The sequence below is a fragment of the Cryptomeria japonica genome, chromosome 6, assembly GCF_030272615.1.
Source record: "Cryptomeria japonica chromosome 6, Sugi_1.0, whole genome shotgun sequence".
NCBI lineage: Eukaryota > Viridiplantae > Streptophyta > Pinopsida > Cupressales > Cupressaceae > Cryptomeria > Cryptomeria japonica.
The window spans coordinates 146,243,546-146,266,907 of NC_081410.1; the positions used below are offsets into that span (position 1 = coordinate 146,243,546).

Sequence of the window (23,362 nt, forward strand, 5' to 3'; positions counted from 1 at the left end):
ACTCAAACACAATTTAACAACAATGAAAAGAACATGATTTCACAGCAGCTAATATTCAGAATCTGTATTTTACATGACTATAAGGCTGTACTATAATAAAAACCCTATACACTATTAGCAATTATGAGTTTTATTGATCCCTTGAACGTAGGATAACGTTTAGCCAAATAAAATATTCATTTGCAGAAATAGAAGATTCAATTCTCTATTTGGTTTATATGCCCCAACAATAGATTAAAAGATGACTTAATGATATGGTACCAGCTCAACTAAAAAACACTGCTAGCTGTCTTAGTTGGACCAACATCATCAAGCCTTATCTGTTACCAACTTTCCAATCATTTTGTTGTTGAAGTGTGCAGGGAGTGGCTGCCAAAGTGCATTGCAAGTTCCAAATTTGTGCCGTAAACAGCCAGAAGACCCAACAACATTGCTGAACTTAAATGCATGTCTACCTAAAGCCTTTACAATCCCCTAAATAGTTCTTCAATATTGTTATCAAAATTGGCTAATGCTCAAAGACAAAGCAAGGTAAGTAACTTGGTAGACTTAATCTATTAATGCTCAATATATGGATATGTGCCAAGCACCACTTATTTTTTGACTTGGATATAAGATCAAAACCCATAAAATACAAAATTTGAACAAATATATCGGTAAAGGCATTTAAATATATAGACAAAGAAAAAATATGCCTTCACTTGGAATGCATATCAAACTTGTCTTAATAGCCAATTCAAGAAGTGAAATCACTTCCACATTATTGTTTTACATTTTCAATCAAATGAAAAACTTAATCATGTCTACTAATCTTGATAGCCAAACAAAAACGTGCAACTACTTCCATATTTGATTTTTAACATTAATCAAATAAAGAACTTCACTTTGTTTTTAAATACATCAATAGACACCTTACAAACACATTGGCAGAAGATCATCGTTCCATGACCCTTGTTTCCCTTGGGGAGCTTTCTTACAAGGGTAACTTAATTCTAGTTTTATATTAGTCCTAACTGGCAATTGTAACTTGCTATATATTTTGCGTCCCATTTTGAACATGAGTATACTTTCTTTGTTCTCAACTATATGATATGTGATTTAAGAAACATTAGTAGATATTGAATACGACCTTTGCTTTTGCCATGTTTATAAGAAAATTTAAATTACTTTGCATCTTTTCTCTAGCTAATGTTAGTCTTTGTCTCTCCTTGTTATAGGTAGGTGGAGGTGGCATAGTAAGGGATCTAGGAGTTCATAAAGAGGTAAACATTTTGATTTTGATTTTGTTGGTTGAGAAATTTTGTGCAACCTTATTGGTTCTAGTTTTCTTTACAATTATGAAATATGATATATTTTTGTGTTAAAGTTGGTATTTCCCCATTCAAGTGACAATTGGGGTTAATCCCAATCTTTTGAAGAGGGGAATTGCTAATGGATTTTAATTCCCCCCCCCCTTGCCTTCTTCAAGCTCAATTATGATGGTGCCTTAAGGGGAAATCCTAGGGCATTAAGGGTAGGATATGTGATGATTATTTAAGAATATTAATTAGAGCCACATCTAGAATATTGAGTAAAGGAACAAACAATGAGACAAAATCTTTAACTTTGGTGCTATGTCTACGAGTGGTTTGATAATGTGGCATGACTTCAATGCCGATTGAAGGAAAGTCAATGGTAATCTTTAGTGCTATTAAAAGCCAAGGATCTATGGATTGGAAGTTAGAAAAGATCTTTAAAGAAGCCAGTCCATATTTGATTCTCTGAATACTTTCTTATTTCAACTTTGTTTTAAAGGCAAATGGAGTGGTCAACTTTATAGTTGATTGCGACATAGACTCAAAAGAGGATTTAACTATTTGTAATAATTTAAAACATTGGAGAGATTTGGAATCCACATGGATGGATAACTTTACATCCCTCAAAGATTAATATTTTCATTTCATCATTATATTTTCACCTTCCATCTTTATGCTTGTCCCAACTATCAATGGTCATGTTTATGAAGACGAGTGGAATAAAAAATTAATGTAATGTCTCCTCTTTCCTAGTGGTCATTGAGGGGACAAAGATTCACCTATTACCCATCTCCGTAGGTGATAGTGGATAGGAGATGTTTGGCTAGCAAAGGGGATTCATACTTAGCCAATTTTGGCCTTGAACAACTTATTTTATAAGCACTTTATGTTATTTTATTTCCTAAGTCACTTTTTTCTAAAAATAGATATATTTATAAAGTGACTTTATAATCTAAAAATAAACATTAAGTTGCTCCCCTTGGCACACCTACCTAGGAATATTATTATTATAATAAAGTGGGCCACATTAATAATTGAATAAGACCCTCAACTTGTACACCCAAGTTGAAGAGGATATTCTTTTGGAATCTTAGCATCTAGAACCCTAAAGTGGCGTCTAGGTTTGGAGATGGATAAAAAAGCTTTGAAGGTTCATTTTGTCATTCACGACTATTATTTTTCAGCTTCTATTTGGAATTGAGCTTTGCAAATGCATACTGGCAACAGATCAGCCTTGGGAAACAAAAACTTCTCAGAGGTGAATGAGTTTGGATGCAACTCCAACTCATATAACTGAAGAATTCCTCCAGATTCCTCCAGAATTCTTGTTTGTGCTTCAAAATCAGACCTGTAGCAGCATATTAGATTGGTGACAGTGAATTAATCAAGGATTAGAGGCTATTGAAGGCTTCCATATCCATTTCCAGCTCCCACGTGGCTTCCTAGGGCAGGCCGTACACCTTGGAGGCACCTGGGGTGTCAAATAAATAAATCAGCAACAATTAGAGTGTGAAATTGGTAGGAAATTCATTGTTAGAAGTAGCAATCAGCAAACAAATCATTTCTTCAAGCTTAATACAACAAATGTGGATGATATGAGCAAATCAGTGAGGAAACTTGGCTAAATTTAGTGATCTTGCCTGAGAGCCTGAAGGAATCAGTAACAGATTTGTCAATTCTTTCAATAATTGTTTTTGATAATTATAGTTGAAGCAAATAAACCTTATTGGAGGCATTAGTTCTACTTGGATGCCATTATTTTGCAGTAGATCAAAATTCATCCAATAAAACACTCAATTCCAGGCAAGGCGTTGGACCTCCTGGTATGCTGCCTTCCTACTGATGAAATAAATCTTTCAAAATTGCAATTATTGTTTTGCTTTTATAAAATCAGAATTCTGAAATTGTTTATCAGTCATCTACTTTCTTATATTTGCATTCAAAATCATTCCTTCATTGAAAGGGGATCTTTCAATTAAGATGAAAGCCATTCATTTCTCAAGGACAATAAACCCCCTTCAAGAAGAGGGCTTTAGAAAGGATAGTTGTTTCCATTACAATTCCCTTGATCACCAAGGAGCCCAAATTTTATCTATATGTAAAGAAGAGAGAAATACCTTTATATGGGTGTTCTCTTACTTGCATTTCGAAAAGATATATTTGATTCAAAGTAGCCCTATGGAGAAGGCAGCTAAGGATGTCCTTGGGTTGGAGTTCCTAGAGGTTGAGGTAAAAAGAAGAGTAAATTTGGATGTATCTTAAATGTTCATCTCAAATTTGCTTGACTTAACAAAGGATGGAGGCTTAGCGAGAGCCCTTGAGTGCCATTCCTTGGGGAGAAATTTATAGGTGGACTTGACCTCAAGTGCCTTAAAGGTAACATATATCCTTACAAGCAGTATTTTTCCAATGGCAAGTAGTGAAACTAGAGGCTTGGTTGGAGAGGTTGAGAAGATGCAAAACCACATGGTGAGAGGAGAGGATGGGCTACCGATAAGGGCTCTCATTAAGGCTTTGACTCTCCAAGACAACAACAACACTAACCAGGCAAAGAAGTTAGTCAATTATCTCACAAGAATGTCAAGGCTGCTATAGTCTAATGATGGAGATTGTGGTTCATGTGTGATTCCACTTGAAGCGATAGATGTAGTTTAGAAGGTTTATGTTTTTCTTTGGATATAATTTTTTGTTTCTTCTCAATTTGGGAGATCTCAAACTATTTACCTTGTGAATGGGTTGACATTAAAACTTTTAGATTTTAATACACACACAAAGGTGGAGGGCCCCAAGCTCCTTAATTTATGTATCAAAAAAGAAAATTAAAGTAGGGGGTGAAGTAATTCCCACATTAAAAAATTAATGTTGTACAAGGTTCCCAAGGGGTTAATTTGAAAACAAAAAAATTATGAAATAGTTAAGTTTTGTGACTTATTTTGCACATGAATTAAATAATTTGTATTTCCCTAATAATTTTCCATCATTTTTGTTAACAATTTAGACTAATGGTATATGAGAAGGATAGCGACATGAATTGAAGACTTGTTTGTAACAAATCACAAATAGAAGACATTTTAGCTTGTGATAAAGGTCTAGAAATGGTGATTTATATGTAAAACACATGCAACTTGTTACTAAATGCATACTTTCAAGCATACTAGTAACAATCTTTTTTTGGGATCTATGCATAGTTCAAAGACTTGGATGTGACAAATCTAAATGGGCCAAAATTTTCACTTGAACTTGAGTCTTGGGAAAATTTTGCATAGTAGAAGAATACACAATATTATGTCATATATGATATGATGATTGATTAACATCATTATCATAGAAAGTTAGCAACGCATATAAATATTTTGCAAGTTTCTCTTTCGGATAAAGCTCCTCACTAGTGTTGCCTTTGAATTAGATGGTAAAGACTTCTTGGGAACTAAATCATCCTCAAGCATACAATGATCATCATCCAACAATGCCTCTCTTGATGCTTTTGCCTTTGCTTGCAACTCCCGCAATTGTGCTTATGCTAGCACTACTTGTTCCTCTACATCCTTCTTAAAATTAGTGATTTTTATATAAATTATGAGCTCTACATCTTTAGAAATCCAATTTGTAGATAGATGAATATCATCAAAATCAATCACATAACGAGTTTCCATTATCTTCACCTTTTTCAAGCCAATACCAAGGTTGCCCAACACAAAAACAAGTTTATTGTGGTGTTTATAAGTCAACTTGTCCTAGTCTTTACAAATGGCCTTAAAAGTGCTCCAATTGTGATTATCTTTGAACAATGCTACATAGTTGGCATAAAATATAGTTGTCAAGGCTTTGAAGATTTGGTGTTTTAGCACCATAATTTTCCACCACAAATGTGCAAGGAAAACATATATAATTTTGTAAGTATACTACAACTACATTCATTAAACTAGCAATTGTAGACAATGTGTAATGGGCATGTTGATAGGTGTAAGACAATTTTCAATTAGTTTGAAATACATAGACAATCATAATAAAAAACTTTGGTATGAAGACAAATGAAACAAAATAATTTGATTTAAACCATATGGCACTCAAAATGTGCTCCATGCACATAGTGAAGAACAAATATATAACATAAAGGGAGTGGTCTTGAAGTTTGTGAGAAACATTGCAAGTAGAAGACCCTCTTCTCCCCTTCAATAGTGTTAAAATGTATGCCACTTAGTTTAATCCAGGCTAATTAATCTAATGCAATTGAGTAATCAAATTGATCTAGATTAATTTAGAGCTGGTTAGATAACCACACATTAATATTCTAAAATTAAATGCAATGAGTTAGGGTGCTTATACAATTGGTGATGGAATAATGAAGTTCATGATGTGTAATATGGATTTGATGCATTCTTGAATTTTATTGTCCTTAAAATGATTATTGTCTCATTCTTTATATAGACCTAGAAAATTGTGGTCCAAACTAAATGCTACATGTTCAATTGTAATTATTGAGGATTTGACTGATCGTATGTTGATTTGATTAGTTGAAAAGAAGGCTCCCAATCATAATGTGTCAATTTTTTAATATTTGTTGAGCTTGTACACATTGTGGTATTTATGAGACACCATTTTGGAATTTGTTAGATAGCTAGTTTCAAGTTATCTTAGGTAAGACCTTGGGATGAACCGACTTTGACCAAAAACATTGTGAAAATGTTAGTATTTACCCTATGTCTGTGGTCTGTCCTTAGAAACTCATCTCCAAGTATCACCTTTACAACATGAATTGCTAGTCCATGGTTTGATTTAAATATACATTTCAGTTGCTTCTCAAACACTTCACCAAGGAATGACATCTGCCTCTTCTTATTTATCAGGCTTAAATATGTCTCCATTTCTATTGTACACCCACCAAAACTCAACCTCTAAGAAGGATGACACAAATGCAACCGCTAAAGTGCGTAAATAGATGCTCCCCATCTGTTGAATAACCCTACATACACTTCTCTCCAATATATCCAATATATCTCATTGTGTCAAGTCACCCCAAATCTAAGGGTGGTGGATATATGATTTCAATGCAATCACTTTGGATGAAGTTGCACACTAAACTTGCCACTGTTAATCCATCTTTCAATGTGTTGGCTATAGTATCGACCAAGACATACCCATCACCCACATTCCAACCAATGCTTGCATCTACTAAACTAGTACAAGCAATCCCTGAAATGATTCATTCGATGCATAGTTTTAATGTTGTGGTACACCATACATCATCCTCGGGACTTGCACACTCACACGACACACGACACACGACACACGACTTCCCTAAACATACATCTCATCAGCCCCAACTGAATTAAAGCTGACAATAATTTCCATTCGATGAGGAATGGTTTGTCTTGGCATCCTAAACTTACTTAGCAGCCTTGACTAATTTGTCAGCCAACGTGTTGCCCTCACAATACACACAGGGGGGAAAAAATATACATATTTACAACATTAATTAAATTCAAAAAATACATTACATAATAAACATAATCACCATATTAATAGTCAAACTCGAATGTCATGATATATTTTAAAAGTTAAATAATGATAATTATGTCAAGTGTCAACAATTAGCCATTAGTGCTAAAAAGTCATCATATGGGTCTTCAAAAACTTAGTATCATCGTCTATATTACACGATTTATGTAATGGTAAATTAGAACCAGAAATAGTGGCACTGGCATGGGCACTAGCTCTAGCTCTATTACTCTCATGCTCTCTAGTTGGCTGATTTTCAACATCAAGAGCATTCAAAGTGGGAAGAGGAAGCATCCAAAACAATATGCTCTAATATGCTCTAGCTCAATATCCCACTTCCACATTTGTAAGGAGTCGCAAGTTTGAGTGCACAAACCAAATTCTCTACAATTTTTTATTGTAGTCAATTGCAATTTTTTGATTGGATGGAGTATGTGCTCCAATTCCTCTCAGTATTAAGACAAAATTAGAGAGCTAAGAGTTACAAAATTAAAAAATTTAAATTATAAAATGAAAATATAAATACAACTTGAAGAGAGAAGATATTTTTATAAAACTTGTGATAAAATTTAGATTGCAAGAGGTTGTAGGTGTGTGAATGATATACAAGTATCACCTGTAATTATCATCGACCTTATATTTGTCCCAAATAGCTTCAATACTAAAGTTGCTGGAGCGTGCAAAATTCATGAACTCAACCCTCAGTGCATCCCACATGTCATGATCAATGAAGAGTCTGCGAAGTGATTTCTTCTTCCTTTGACTAACTTAAACACCTCTATATGAGGCAACTCTTGTTGACACAAAAGGAGCTCAACAGTATGATATTTGGGATTTAATGCAAAGGCAAGAAGATGTCGCAGTGTAGTCATTTTGTTCCATCTCTCTTCAATGATTTTGTGTAGTTATTTGAAGAAATTTTCTTTAGGATCTTGCTCTTTGCATTTATGGCGGATTTCATCTTCTCAATCATTGAGTCAATGCCATACTATATCTCACCCAAACTAGGGCTAGCCATGTTGGTCTAACATATAATGCTCAATACGAGCTGAGTGAAATTGAGAAGATACATAACATGATCCCACCAATTATCTAGGATCATATGCTTGACCTTGCTACCATTAGTGTTAGATTGTCTCCATGTGGACCTATTTGGGTTGATGACCATGTTAGAAAGTGCTTGACGAACCTTAACAAATCGTCTCAAAATAGTTGTGTTGGAGGAAAAACGATTTTCAACAACCTATTTTGAAAATCAGAGTTTTTTTTTTGTTGCATTAAAATTAAATGTTTATTTTTACTGAAGTGAATTATATTTAACTTGCCTTCAACAATTCCAATTTCGAGAATGTTCTAAATATGCCTTGTGACATATGATGGTTAGTGACGAACATTTGGATGTTCTTGGCCTCAATATGCTCCTATTTGATCCAATCAATTTTGGTTCCAATGATTTGTAGCATAAGGTTGAGGGAGTGGACAACACAAGGTGTACAACAATGTGTGAATAACGCTCCTCAACCAGTAACCCATCCACTCTACAATTTTTGGCATTGTTTATTAAACTTATTGAACATTTGGATTACCCACTTCTTCAATGGCTTGACAAAGAACACTAGCAATAAATGCACCACCCTTCACCTCCCCTTCACAATCCACTACTCTGAAAAGCATCGCCCCTTTAGGGCGAAATGCAATAACACTGCTCAATGGTTGATTTCTTGAATCTTTCCATCCATCTTAAATGATAGACGTAATGTTTTGGCCCACAAATCACTTATGGGCTTCAAGGACTCCGACAAACTTCATCTATTGATGAGGTTTCTTTTCATTAATGTTTGAGTTTTTGAATTGTGGAAAAAGGGTTGTCTTTAGCAATGTTGTGCATTGGTTTGTAGGGAACCAACTGTTATATACATCTTGATACAAACATATAGATTCATGTCCACATATGTGGTTGATACTTGTCCTTTCCTAGCTATCTATATGAAAGCTTACACAACAAATAGGGCGGGGAAAAAATTACTATATCAAAGAGTTCAATCCCACGTGGGACCACAAGTAAAAATCTTACATAGGAGCAAATATTAAATGGAAAGCAAAAATGTCGATAGCTCAACTAAGGACTAGTTCACATCATCTTAGATATGACACCTAAAGAATAGTGGGAAAAGAGAATATGTCGATTTTGCAACAAGGGATTAGTGTAGACAGGATGACACTTCATCATGGAGTGCTTAGCGTACAACATATGTACTAGCTATCCATACATAGCTATCCATACACCTTGAAAATTGTCAATCTAAGAACCTTGTTTGAGGAGGCAAGGCTGGGCAAAACTGCTAACTTCTTGATCAAAATTCATTACAGAAGGTAAGATCTCGAGAGTTGTTTACAAACTTTATAAGGTGGTTGTGTTGCTCTTGGGTCCCATAGGTTGCTTTGGTCTCATGTACAATATTACAAATCTTTCATTCATTTCATTCATTCATTGCAGGAATATATTTAGCCACATGTAGAGTGATTAGAATATTCAAGCTTTTAAAGTTGAGAAAACTTGAAGCAAAAACAATGAAGGTAATAATTAAATTGAGATTTACATGAATTAAAATTTTTTTAAATCCTTCTTACTACTTGGGCAAAAGTGGAGCTAAAATAATCTATTGTATTTTAGATTGATATAATTTAATTATTTTTTGATAGATTAATGAGGGTTCTATCGGGGCTCTCACTCATGAAAATATGAATAGGATACATTTTTTGGGGCAATACAAGGGTTAATTACATCAATCTTTAGTTTAGGCGAAAAATTAATTATAGTTGCAATCACATCTTTTGTCCTTTCTTTTCAAATTCTTCTCCCCATAGAAACGACAACCTTCATCTGTTATATAATCTTCAGTTCCATTGAATTACATAGAAACATAAGTAGTAATTTGTGCAAGGTAATGCCTTCTCTCATCCTCAAGCAATAACTATTCTTGCATTTGGACCCATTGTGTCATGCCTCCAATTTGGATTCCAAGCCTTACAACCATTATGGTTAATTGTGGATGCCATTTCTATCTATAAAATTGGATACCTAGCAAAAAGAAAGAAAAACAATAAAGAAAAGATGTAAACCCTCACTCTAAAAGGAAGATGTGAAGGAGAAAAAAACTAAAAACACATAATTCAAACTACAGACGTGCTACAACAAAATAAAAATGAAAGGAAAAATGACAAAACCTAGAAAAAAAAAAAGAATTACGTACCTTTCAAATCTAGTCAATAAATTTGTGAAATTCATCAAAAAGATCCCTCCAAATAAGTTTAAATCAGTTGAAAATAAATATCAAGAGCATAGCACATGTCAAGATGGTGCCAAGGATCCACTACATCAATCTTTAGTTTAGGTGGATAATTAATTATGATTGCAATCACATCATTTGTCCTTTATTTTCAAATTCCTCTCCCCATAAAAAGGACAACCTTCACCTATTATATAATCTAGAAACATAGCTAGGAATTTGTGCAAGGTAATGTCTTCTCTCATCCTCGAGCAATAAGTATTCTTGCATTTGGACCCATTGTGTCATGCCTCCAATTTGGATTCCAAGCCTTGTAACTATTATGGTTAATTGTGGATGCCATTTCTATCTCTAAAATTGGAAATCTAGCAAAAAAAAAATGTAAATCCTAGCTCTAAAAAGAGATGTGAAGGAGATAAAAACCACAACACACGAAATTGAAACCATAGTTATGCTAAAACAAAATAAAAATGAAAGGAAAAATGAATTATGTACCTTTCAAATCTAGTCAATAAATTTGCAAAATTCATCAAAAAGATCCCTCCAAATAAGTCTAAATCAATTGAAAATAAATAACAAGAGCACAACAAATGTCAAAATGGTGACAAAAGGCATTTTTTGCTGTTTTAACCTAGGGGTGCATGCAAATGTTGGGTCATTGACTTATTGCAATTTTATTCCCTTTTGGCAAGTGGTAAACCTACTTATTCCCTTTAGAGCGAGCAAACAAAATATGTTGTTTTTGTACTTATGAGCTAGTGGAGATGAAATGGCAATACACCATGGAGTATCTAGTTTGCATGGATATTTTTGCCAATTATATTGAGATTTTGAATGTGGGCTACTTGAATAACATATTTGAAGAAGGATACAAAAAATTGTAGATGAATTGATCAAAAATAGGATTAAAAAAGAAAGGGAAATCACGTAGACATGTTAGTAGCTTATATAGTTTGAGCAACAACTCATTTACAAAGTGTAATATTTATTTTCTTTACCAAAAGCTCTAATTTTCATTAATATAGATAATGTCAACTTTGTGTGAGGTATAAGAGATGATTTTTTGTCCTTAAAGAAGGAAAAAAAGGAAAAAAGGGAAAAAAAAATGAAATATAATGTTTTTGAAGGAATTAGTTTTGCTTCCACGATTTAATTTGAATAGTATCTCTTTAAAAATTGAAGTTAGAGAAAAAGTGTAGAGAAAATCACATGAAATGTTTTTCTTCCAAGGGAATGCAAAAGTGATCATTGAATGGAAAAGCATGCCAAAACGTCATAGATTGATTATTTTAACGGTTTTTAATGACATCTTTGTATAATTGATGCAATATATTTGATAAAAACTTGAAATAGGAATCGTAGTATTTGATTTTGGCATAAAAGTAAGAAGCATAGTTTTTCTTTTTGGCATTCTTATGACCTTACATGTCGTATCAATAAGCTTTAATTTTATCATGAGCACTTGGGTAAGAAAAACATTAGTCATATTGTAGGATTAGTTTTATCATGAGCACTTGGGTAAGAAAAACATTAGTCATATTGTAGGATTTATAGGGTTGATGGCATCTTTGAGCTATGAACAATATTTAATTATTTATTTTTCATTATTCATGAGCATGGATTTTGTAATATTGAGGAATAAACTTTGAGAATGCCCATGATTAGGTTTATGCCCATTATGCTTAATTTGAATTTGAAACATTCTATTGAAATCAGAAGATTAAGCAGAATTAGAAAGATTCTTTCTTGAATGTTTATTGTTTCTTTTTATGAAAATCTTAGAGGTACTAAAAATTGTTTAGAAAAGTATATTAAAATAAAAAATAACATTTGGAAAGTAATCTTGATGTGTGCTATAGCATATTTACTCTTATGTTCGTCTTATGTGGTAAAGATGTATAATCTAACCTTTGAATCCTTGATGATTTGTCTTGGAAAAATAATTCATTTATTTTTTTGTTAACAACCCTTTGCAAAAAGAATAATCCACTCAAATTAATTCATTATTATATCTTTTCCAGGTACTAGAAAAGATCATTAAGGGTGTGGAGGTGTTTGGATTTACTACAAAAGGATGGATCGAGTCTCCAATCAAAGGGGCAGAAGGAAATGTTGAGTTTCTAGCCCACTTCCAAAGAAATGAAGAAAAAGCTTCATAATATGGATGCATAGAAAATGGCAATGTGCTCCTATTCCTCTTGCTTCATCAAGTAACATTGGTTCATATATGTCTCAAGTCTCGAATGAAGCATCACTAAATATGCATTAAATTAAATAGTATCATGGATTTAAGAGTGCATGTTCAAAAGAATAATTTGAATATCTTCAAGAATCCTCATCTCAAAAATATCCCATTGTAGTCTACTTGAGCTCCGGTTTTTTTTTTTTAAGGAGAAAAATATTTGATTCCTTCCCCCATGGATTATTCCCGAAGGGGACGCAATTTTTTCAATGATTACTCTGAAAAGAGATTCCATGTCTTTTCCATGCTTATAAGAGCCTATTGTTTTGCCAAAATTTACTACCATTATAACAGATTATAAGAGCTCATTCAATTCTACCTCACTATGTATAGATTTGCGTGACAATAGGACATTGTATGGGAATATGGTGTATAGTCTATTTAAAGAAAATATTTGTTAAATCTCTTATTTGAAAATTAATATTAGTAAATATTTTTTATGATTTGTGTTCTAAAATATCGAGTTGATTGCAGCTATTTGTTGAGAATGGTTGAACTTTACATAATTTGAAATTTGTGTACATAATTCAATGCATTTAAGAATTGAATGAAACAATAAAGTTATTTCTGAGTTTTTGTTATGGATTAATAATGAATTGATGATAGATCATAAACTTTCAATCCTTACCAAAATTTAAGATCAAAAGTTTCTTAATATTATTAAGTATATATGTACTTTAACAATAAATAAATAAATAAAATTAAAGAAGAGTGTGTCGATTAGCTCTCTTCTTAAGTTAGTAGCTAATTGTAGTAACACAAATCATCAATCTATCACATGGGTTACAAATGATGCTTAATATCAATGATCTTAACTTACTAGACAAATAGGTCTCTAGGACCTTAGTAAATTATCATTGTAGAATGTTGGATGATATTGTGTTTTAGTTGAGAAATTTTTCAAAGCTTGACATACAATATATGTGTGGACTTGAACCATATTTGCTATGGATAGTTTTTATCGGAGCAATAATCATTATATAATATTACTTAATGTTGTACATTATGGTTCCATTTTTTCTCACGTCCAACACGAGTGGGGCCATCGTGGGTTCTTTCTAATCAAGTTGATACCAGTTGTTAGAAGAGACAATTTACAACCTTCCTTTGGACGAAAAAAATACAAAGCATTTAATTTTAAAATTGAAGTTATACACATGTATAATGTTTAAAGTTTTTTGTTTTAAAACCACCGTAAGTGGTGATTTTATTTTATGTTGACTTTTGGCCAACTTTATGATCTCTCTAAGTGGGGGTGTCGTTGCTTGATGTTTCATGTCGCTTCAGATTGTTGCTGGGTTGAATGAGTTGGATGAACTGAGATTGAACCTAGAATCAAGAGTTGGTGTTTAATGAATCACCGTTGAAGCGAGCCATTTAATAGTAGGGCATGTTTTTCTTGATAGATAAGCTATGTAAAAAATATAAAAAGTGAGAATATAAGAAATCAAAAAACATAAAAGTGAGAATATAAGAAATCAAAAAGTATTAAACAAAAAAAATCTAACAATGACATGAAATATTTTGAAAGTATTATTTTAAAAAAGAATAACCTTAGAGTATGAATCAAGTGTTGGTGTTTAATGAAACAACGTTGAAGCGAGCCATTTAATAGCAGGGCATGTTTTTCTTGATAGATGAGCTATGTTTTTGATTAAAAAAGCATCGTTAACTAGGGCACTGACCCTTTACATGGCCAAAAAGGCTATCAAAAAATTAAACAACGTTAAATAGGGCGCTAACCCTTTACAAAGCCAAGAGGCTATGAGCAAAAATAACAACACAAAGGCGAAAAATGGACCCAACAGGGGAACAAGCCCCAAACAAACAGATTTAAATAGGCCAAAAAACCTGTAGAACTTGCAACAACCCAACCCAAACTCAAGAGTGGGGGGAAACACCCAAAAATTGACAAAGGGGGGGTTGGGAAAGGGAGGCAGATCTTCCCTTCCGCCTGCAACAAACAACCGTCCATGACAAACAACCATCCAGGCAACACTGTCATTAAGAATATTCAAAGAAAAATCAGGCGGGGAGGGCCCCACAGAAACACTGCCCGACTGCTGCTGCAACACAACAATATACTGTTGCTGACGAACAACAATAGGAGCAGATTCGCCAACAGACTGTTGCTGAAGAACAACAAGAGTAGAATCACCAGGAGAAGAGCAAAGTTTTGGAGCAGAAGCAACAGAAGTAGGAGCCTCCATGACATCACAAACATCAGTAGTAAGGGGCATCTCGTCATGGGAGGAGAAATCATCCTCTAAAGAGGAGTCAACAGATTCAAATTCAAAAGCATTAATCGTCAAGTGATCTTCAGTAGCATCCTTCAACCAAGTAACAACACCTCTACGATGGGAGAAGGAACAATTTGAAGCTAAGTGACCCGTTGAGAAGCATCTTCGGTAGCGAAATGGGAGGCCCTCAAAATCCAACGATTGGGTCCAAGGCCTATCTCCAACCATGAGAACCACATCCCTAGAAGGGGTCTGAGAAATGTCAATATCAACTAACAAATGAGCAAAGGTTGAATGACCCATAGAAGTTGTGACATCATCAACTTTAAGAAAACTGTCGATGGAGTTACTAGTGGCCTCGAAGCAAGAAGGTTCCCAAAAATGGAGGGGAAGATTAGGAAGGTGGACCCAAATCGGACGAACAGTAAGAGATTCAGTAAGGGGGTTGAAAGAAGTTGTCCAGGGCTTAAGAGAAAGAGAGTGATCTCCCCAAATCCACAATTTACTCAAAATCAAATCACGATCAAGAGTAGAAGTAAAGGAGGCAATGAAAAAGCCTTTGGCATAAGGAAAAAGTTCAATGCCATGAGCAACAAGAAGTTTCAAGGAATCACTCACCCAGTGATGAAGTTCTGGAAGAGAAGGCCAAAACCCTGTTAATCTACATACCAAAGCACATCGTTGGTAGAACTCAACATTTTTCGTAACCTCCAAGCCACATACCACAATAGGGGAAGTCTTGGCACAACGTAGAGGATGGGGACCCTTAAGAGCAATAACTCTAGCCACAAGGGCAAAGCTGCGTCCAGAAGCAAACTTGGGGGCATCCACAACAGTAGCAGTAGAACCCCCAACACCAATCAAACCACCAGTCACAACAGGAGGGCGGGGCATCTAAGGGCCTCAACACCCATCAGGGGAGCATCGCGCTCCAACCCAGCAACATGAGTAGAAGAGTCCACAACTAGGGCCGCAGTCGAGCCGTTGCAAACAACGGTCAAGTTTTAAATATCCTGAGCGAGAGAGTTCACGGTCACGAGAGCGTTCATGGGAGCCATTTCTCTTTGTCCTGTATACTAATTTTGATAGATGAGCTATGTTTTTTGAATAAAGGAAAACAAGTTTTGAAGGGACCTGAAACCCTATACAAAACAGGTTTTGGAAGGACCTGCAACCCGAACCGAAAGATAAGCATGAAAGTCCACCCAAAGAAACAGAACACAAATGAGACTCGGCACAGCCATACAAGAGATGGGGTACAACACAAGAAGGACACCCAACAAAAGCCAATGGGATGCAAAAACCAATAGCCCCCACCCTATCATGACGGCTCAAGAATTTAGCTTACCCTTGTGGGATCGAAGGGTCATATCAAAAGAGGACTGGGACAGTTTAGATTTCTTACTTTTAACGGTAATCCATCCCTCTTCAACCATATAGCAATAGTCTTTTGCCAAGAAAACGGGTCCAAAATAAACGACCTCCCATCACCAGGAGGAACATAGGCAACATTCAAAGAGGTAGGGACAACTGAAATATGAGAATCGGACAAAGATCCAACAACAATCTAGGAAGCGGGAAGGTCAGCCACCAAAGGAGAAGATCTAGCATCCTTCAAATGATTAGTCGGGATGCCACCACAAGCATCCACACACACCTGAGGCGGAGCAACACCTGAACCAGAGGCAGCAGCCAGAGGCACAATACCATCGGCCTGAGGAACCTGTGCAACCACCTGGGAGAAGCTTTTCTTTCAAACAATGTAGTGTTCAGAGGAGGCACCCTTCCACCAAGAAACAAATCTTTTTTTCTTTTATCTGTTTCACACCGTGCAACAACATGTCCAGTCTGGAAGCACTTTCGACATCTGAAGGGGATGCCCTCAAAGTCGAGCGGTAGGACCCAAGATCCCAAGGAAGATTCAATCTCAATCTCAGTTGGGAGCCCTTTAGAAACATTAGTGTTTACCAAAATCCGAGAATAAGTAGAATGATAAATATGGTAAGAATCCTTATCAATCATTAGGAATTAGCCTAAAGCCTCCCCCACTTCCTCTAGTAGAGAGTCCATCCAAAGATGAAGGAGAAGGTTAAGGAGCCTAACATAGATAGGAATCTCATTAAATGAATTAGTATATGGGTTAAAATTTGAGAACCAGGGTTTAACCATCAAAACAAATTTATCCTCTCAGTTGAAAGGATTGTTACATAAAATTTTCAATCTATCCTCTGCATTTTCAAATTTAGCAATGAAAAAACCTTTGGCTAAAGGAAAGATGTTAACTGAATCCTTTAAGCTCGGTTCCCAGCTTTGGGAAATCCAAGTGTGCAGCTGAGGAAGGCTTGGCCAAACGCCCCGAAACCTGTAAATCAGTCCATGAGACTCAAAACACAAACGAATTGTGGATGATCTCCTTTTCAGTGTCAGCAGACACCCTGAAAGCCAAGGGTTTGCACACGGGAACAACCACAGGCCCCAAGCCACGGGAAGCCCAATCCATACTCGAGGGTGCCGAAGGCACCAGATCACCGTCTGTCGTATTAACGACAGGTGCATGATCAATCTTGGACCTACAAGGTTCAGCCACAGGGGCAACGTTCAACTTCACCCCAACAAAGGTACCCCGAGGAGGCAGAGCAGTCTCAACACCCACCCCCGAAGAGGGTAAGGCCCAGACTAAAGGCAGTAGTCGAGCATTTGAAGCAAGAGGCGAAGAACCCCCCGAACCCCCCGCCATAGCACAGACATGGACCCCTGTAGATCCACCATTCACAACACGCCGAGGGGAAACAACACCAGCATCAGGGGAGCGAACGGGAGCCACCGACAAGACAGCAGCTGCACCAAGGGATCGCGTAGGAGGTAGGACAACAACAACAGTCGGCCGAAGGGCAACGACAGACGGTATCGTTACCCACAACATTAGGGCAGGACATGATAATATATAAATGAGCTATTGTTACCCACGACATTAGAGAATATAAGAAATAAAAAAGTATTAAACTAAAAAAATCTAAACAATAACATGAAATATTTTTAGAAGTATTATTTTAAAAAAGAATAATCTTTAGTATAATAATTGTTGCTAGTGTATTGCTGAATTAATATATTTTTGAAAAATTGCTACAAAATTACATGAAATATATTAAAAAAATTAATACTAGATTTAATAAATTTTAGTATGATTGTTTCTGATCATTACTAGTGTAAAGTGGAAAACTGAACCCTAGTGACTCCCCACATAGGAGAGAGAAATGAAGTCACTAGGATGATTTTCACTTGGAGGAACTTTACATTCAAAAGAGGGGCTTGAATACACTAGATCTAAATCCAAAGATGTGAATTCCAAGTGGATTGCAAGAGTTGAAGTGTAATTTGCCCTCTTTTGCAAATGGGAAAGTTAACTTGTTGACCATGCAGGAAAGAAAGATAAAATGGGTGAAATGAGGAGCTACCGGTTTGGGATCGCACTGTAGCTTCAGATTTGAGATATTTAGACTGATACGGATTTGCCTTGCAAATTTGGAGAAAAGTCGTCGGGACCGTGTTGAAAGTGCACACGGTCCTCTTTAAAATCCGCAAAAATGAAAAGGGTTTTTTCGCCTTTGTAAATGAAGTCCAGATCTGAAAATATAGTTGCGCACTTGCAACCTACACACAGAAAAGAAGGGAAGAAGGGTTGTGGAAAGGGGTTTGCCTCAGTCAAACCCCGGTTGAGAAATCAACCTTGAAAGAAAGTAATTGCAAATGCTTGAATGGAAATGTATACCTTGTAGATCTGCAATTTATTGATGATGAATGCTTTACTTCTTGAATGGAATCACAAGTGTTGCATGAAATGACATGTAAGATGACAAAACCCTAACACACACACATGCTTGTAAATGAATGTTGTAATGTTGCTCCAATGTATGAATGAAGAAGAGAACTTGATGGATGCTTGAAGGCTTGAATGCTTGATGAAGACCTTTTGCTTGAATTTCGCTTATTATCCTTATCTTGCTCATGTATTGCATATATCGAATGAGGGAATTGAATCTCCTTTTATACATGCCTAAATGATTAATTTTCATCCACAAAAGGTTGACGAAGAGGAGTACAATCCCCGAAGAACAAATTGTGCAAAAGGGGTCGGGCATACCTATCTTAGGTCCACCCTAAGAGGTGGGGACAGGGGTGCCACGCCCATGTCCTGCCCTATCTTGGGGCCCAGACAAGGTCTTGAGACTACCTTAGGGCTCAAACAGGAAAAGTTCATGGGGGTGAAAGTGCAGGAAGAGGTCTTGGTCAAGGAAAGAGATGTCGTCGCCAAGGTGAGGGCCTCAAATGTGGTTAAAATTTCTAGGGTTGCAATATTATGACACTATATTTAGCCCCCACTTTTGCGGGAGTATGGCTTACGCCAATACTGTCGGTAAAGTAGAAGGAGAGATGAATATGAGAGACACAAAGCACCACCACAAGGAGTATAAGACGTCCCTAATTTCGAGGGACACAAAGACCCCAATCTTAGGATCTTAAGTCACTCAGACATATGCAAGAGCACACAAAACAAAAAAGGGCAAGATACAAAAAAACACAAAAGACACGACAAAAACAAGATACAAGATGACAAACCAACTAGCCAAAGAGACCTCGACACTCAAATGTCTCAACAACTGATTGAAACACAAGGACCAACGCCACTACATAAACAAAAGTGATCACATAAAAGAGAAAAGATGACATCATCCATGAACCATCAATAATAAAACTATGGGTTCATGAGAGGAAGAAGAGAGAGAACATGAATACACACTTTGGTGATCCATGAGAAGAAAGGCGAACAAGAAAGAGACCATGGACATCTCACCCCTAAAACTAGGTGATGCATGGAGAGGACATGGAAATCTAGCCCCTAGAGTCTATTTGGGTGATCCATGTAAGGGAGGAGAGTGAGAACACCTTTAGTTCCACCCAACCTCAAGCGCATGTGTGCAAGTGAGGTTCGAAGCACCTCATAGGAGTCTATGCCCAAGTACGTTACAACTTGTATGTATAGTACAAATGTCAAGAAAGGTGTGACATCTCGGTCTAAGAGTCTATGCTCTGGTTCCAAGGATAATCACCTTGCATAAGAAAAAAATGGCGTCATCTTGCTCTAAGAGTCTATGCTTTGGTTCCGAGAATAACCCACTGTATAAGAGAAACGCAACATCATCTCGCTCTAATAAGAGTCTGTGCTCTAGTTCCGAGAATGACCCACTATACAAGGGACAGGCAGTGGTGACATCTCGCTCTAAGAGGTTGTGCTCTGGTTCTGAGAATGACCCACTATACAAGAAAAGTGATAACATCTTTCTCTAAGAGGTTGCCCTTTGGTTCCAAGAATATCCCATTATACAATGCACGAGAGAAATATAGTACAAAGGAGCAGTGTGGGTGCCCCCCGTTAAGATGTCAACATAGTTTGATATTGATATCTTAAGGAAAGTAGAATAAGGATACCTACCTTCATCACAAAGAAGGTATTTGCTATGCAACAACGTCATAAATCCAAGCAAGAGAGGGAATACTCTTCAAGCCAGGATAAGATAGTTGAAAAGAGATTTCTTGCTGTAAGTGTAAAGGAGATCCTTGGAGGAGAAGAGATCTTTGTTCAAAAGACATCTAATCCCCAAGAGGAGTTGTCTTAGACAAACATAACATCTTTTAGAGTAAAGCAAAGAAGAGGGCAAGAATTCAATCCTTCCTCCTATTGCTAAGTGAAAGGGATTCTTGATGAAGGATGACACATTTTTAGCTCCGAAGAGGGATGGGTGATCTTATTATAGATGTTCATTACCAAGTGTGAAAGAGGTTGTAGTCAAGGACTTACACCTCTTGTATAAGAGATAATCCTTGAGTCAACAACCAACAACCAACAACTGAGCACAAGGAATGACATCAAGTAATAGAACTCACACCACCCACATAATAGGGCAAAGTGGATCCCTAGAGAAAGAGAGAGAGGGATCATTGCCCCCAAGTGTAGGGACAATGAGAAGAACTTACACAATCTTCTAGATATAGATTAAACATAATCAAATGCATAATGTACTTGCATGCAAGAAAATACATTCATATATGTAAAATACATGTCTCAAGAAGTGGTAATCTTCTAAGAGAAAAGAGAAAGAGCATCACATATTACCCAAGGGGGATTGATCATAAGAGCATACATATGAAAAATGCAACCCCTAAAGGATATAGTGACACATGAGATAAAAAGAAAGAGAAAGGAGTGAAAACCCTTGCCCCCCAAGTGAGGAGAACAAGGAGAAACATTACACATCTTTTGATGGTGATTATTTCCAAGCGATATACCTTCCTAATGGAACAAATCCTCTCAAGGAAGGGATACACACTTCTCAAGAGGTCATTCCATGTTAAGGGGCATATCATACTTGTGAATAATCGAAACCATAAAAGAGGTAAGTTTTCCAAGAGAATGAAGGAAAGAGAAGAAGTGCATTACTCATTAAAGATGCCCCTCTCCAAGCAAAGAGGAAAACCAAAGAACAATTATGTGCTCACATAAAAATAACTCTATGCAAGAAAGCATATTCAATAATGAATAATGCACAAAGATAGAGAGAAACATAGAAAGGAGGAGAAGTAGACTTCATGTCGCTACCCCAAAGTATTTAAAATTGAAACAACACCACCACAAATGATGAAAAAGCCTCCAATTAAGTTGACTATTTATGTAATAGGTTGAGGAGCAACATGAAGAGAAAGAAAGTGCTAAGGCACTGTTTTTATGTCAAGAAAGACATGTAGATCTACCATGAGAGAAATTCGTGCAAGATCATATTGCTTTTGAACAAATTTCTTAAATGCATAACATTTTCCAAGAGAATGTGAATGTAAATCATGAAAAAAGCCAATATTCAATTCCTTCCACTTGCTTAAGATTTTGGTTTTTATTTTGAGGGAAGGAAATGTTCTTTTCATACTTCAATCTCCAATAGATTCTTGCAGCCAATCTTTCAGAGTGATAAATATGGTCTTGACATAGAGAAGGTTTGTTAGAAGAGGAAGATTTATTATCCACAACTCTATTTTTGCCACTGTCTATGCCATCTTGAATAGATTTTTGAAATTCAGGGCAATCATTAGCATTATGGTCATGGGTTTGATGAAATGAACAAAAAGGACGTTTTGAAGAAGAAGCATTCTTGCGGCCTCTTATGATTTGTTGATTTTGAAGATAGTTTTAAAAGTTTTGGAGGCTAAGGAATTCATCCATAGAAAAAGGAGTATCATTTCCTAAGCCTTTTGTAGCAGTTTGTGTAAGAGGGTTTATAGGGACACAAATTCCTTGTTCAAATTTCCCGAGACCTTGTCCTCTAAAACCTTGTTTTGTTAGTATATGAAACCCACAACTATAAGAATAATGCAATTGACTAGATGAAGGAATAGTATCGTGAATTTCTTTGAAATCTGATGTGTAAGGGGGAAGGAAAAAATTTGTAGATGGAGTATCATGTGAAATGACAATCTCTTTTCCCTTATCAAGCTTATCCTTTTTGGAAGATTAGGGATGAACATCTTCATCATCTAAAAGCTCATTTTTAGTTATTTCTATGTGGGGGAAAAGTCATGAATAAAATGCATGACATCATCCTCCCTACATATACTTTGATGTTGGAGATAAGTCTTAGGAGAATAAGGAGGATCTAAAGATGTAAGAAAGGTAATTTTTTGATTTTGCCTCCCTTGCTCAAGGATATGTGTAGAAGAAGAAGATGGGTCCATTTTAGTTCCAATGTTTGCTCTCTTTTAGAAAGATCATTGGTCAGAGCATTAGGTCTCATCTCATCCATACAAGGTACCCTAGGAGAGGTACAAGGGTTAGGATCGCTAAACTTAGGGTCTACAAAAGTTGTGATGTGATTAACATAGGAATTGCACGTTATTACAAGATCACCATAATGCAACATAAATGATATATGAAAGCTTTGAGATCTATTTGAAAATGGAATAATTTGGAAATCCTAACCACACAATATGAACAAGTGCTATGAATGAAAAAGAAGCAACATGAAATGAAAGAAACCCTTATCCGATACGTGATTGAAAAAAGATCTAAAATTAGGACCTTTTTATGAAAATTAATTTAAAAGATGAAAGTAGTGAAATTTGAATCTGCGTTTGACCTTAGATGTTAAATTAATAAAGTAAAGCAATTTTCTAGATTTAAGCAAAAAAATACAGTTAATTCCGTCTCTCGAAATTTTAGGAAAAAAGCTAGGGACCGTGTTGAAAGTGCACACGGTCTGACCAACTTTTTTCAAAATTTTCAAAGATGATAGGTATTATAATTTTATTGCAGAATCCAAAAAAACACTTGATTTGGAGATGTCTAGATTGATCAAATTGGCAATCCAAGGTTGAAAATATAAGGATCTTAAAAATTAGGGTTTTATTGTTTAACCACTGAATAAAAAGGTAGATTTGAGTTGCAATTTTGAATAAAAATCAGATCTAAAACAAACACTTTAAATTTTGCACTTCACAAGCTTAATTTCCTCAAAATGAAAGATTAGGGTTTTTATGCAAAGAACCTCTAAAATTTGTAAAAAACCAAACTTGGAAATGAAAATTCAAAATTCAAATTGCAATTAATCAGATCTAATGATGAGAAATCAGAATTAATGTGTAGGAAGTTGGTTCACCAAAATGTAAAGTGTAAAATTGAACCCTAGTGACTCCCCACCTATGAGACAAAAAGGAAGTCACTAGGATGATTTTTCACTTAGAGGAACTTTACAT

At 35.8% G+C, this 23,362-nt stretch overlaps 1 protein-coding gene across 6 annotated transcripts in view; it reads left to right on the top strand.

Annotated features, from left to right (window-relative positions):
- Nucleotides 1-12,766, top strand: part of LOC131064983 (uncharacterized) — a 109,120-nt gene extending 96,354 nt beyond the window's left edge. For all 6 annotated transcript variants that reach the window (XM_057999327.2, XM_057999331.2, XM_057999332.2 and 3 more), the window contains 2 exons: nucleotides 1,218-1,262; nucleotides 12,106-12,766. In XM_057999327.2, the coding sequence (XP_057855310.2) occupies nucleotides 1,218-1,262; nucleotides 12,106-12,243 (183 nt within the window). In that variant the 3' untranslated portion in view covers nucleotides 12,244-12,766. The remainder of the gene's footprint in view (nucleotides 1-1,217; nucleotides 1,263-12,105) is intronic.
- The last annotated feature ends 10,596 nt before the right edge of the window (nucleotides 12,767-23,362 follow it).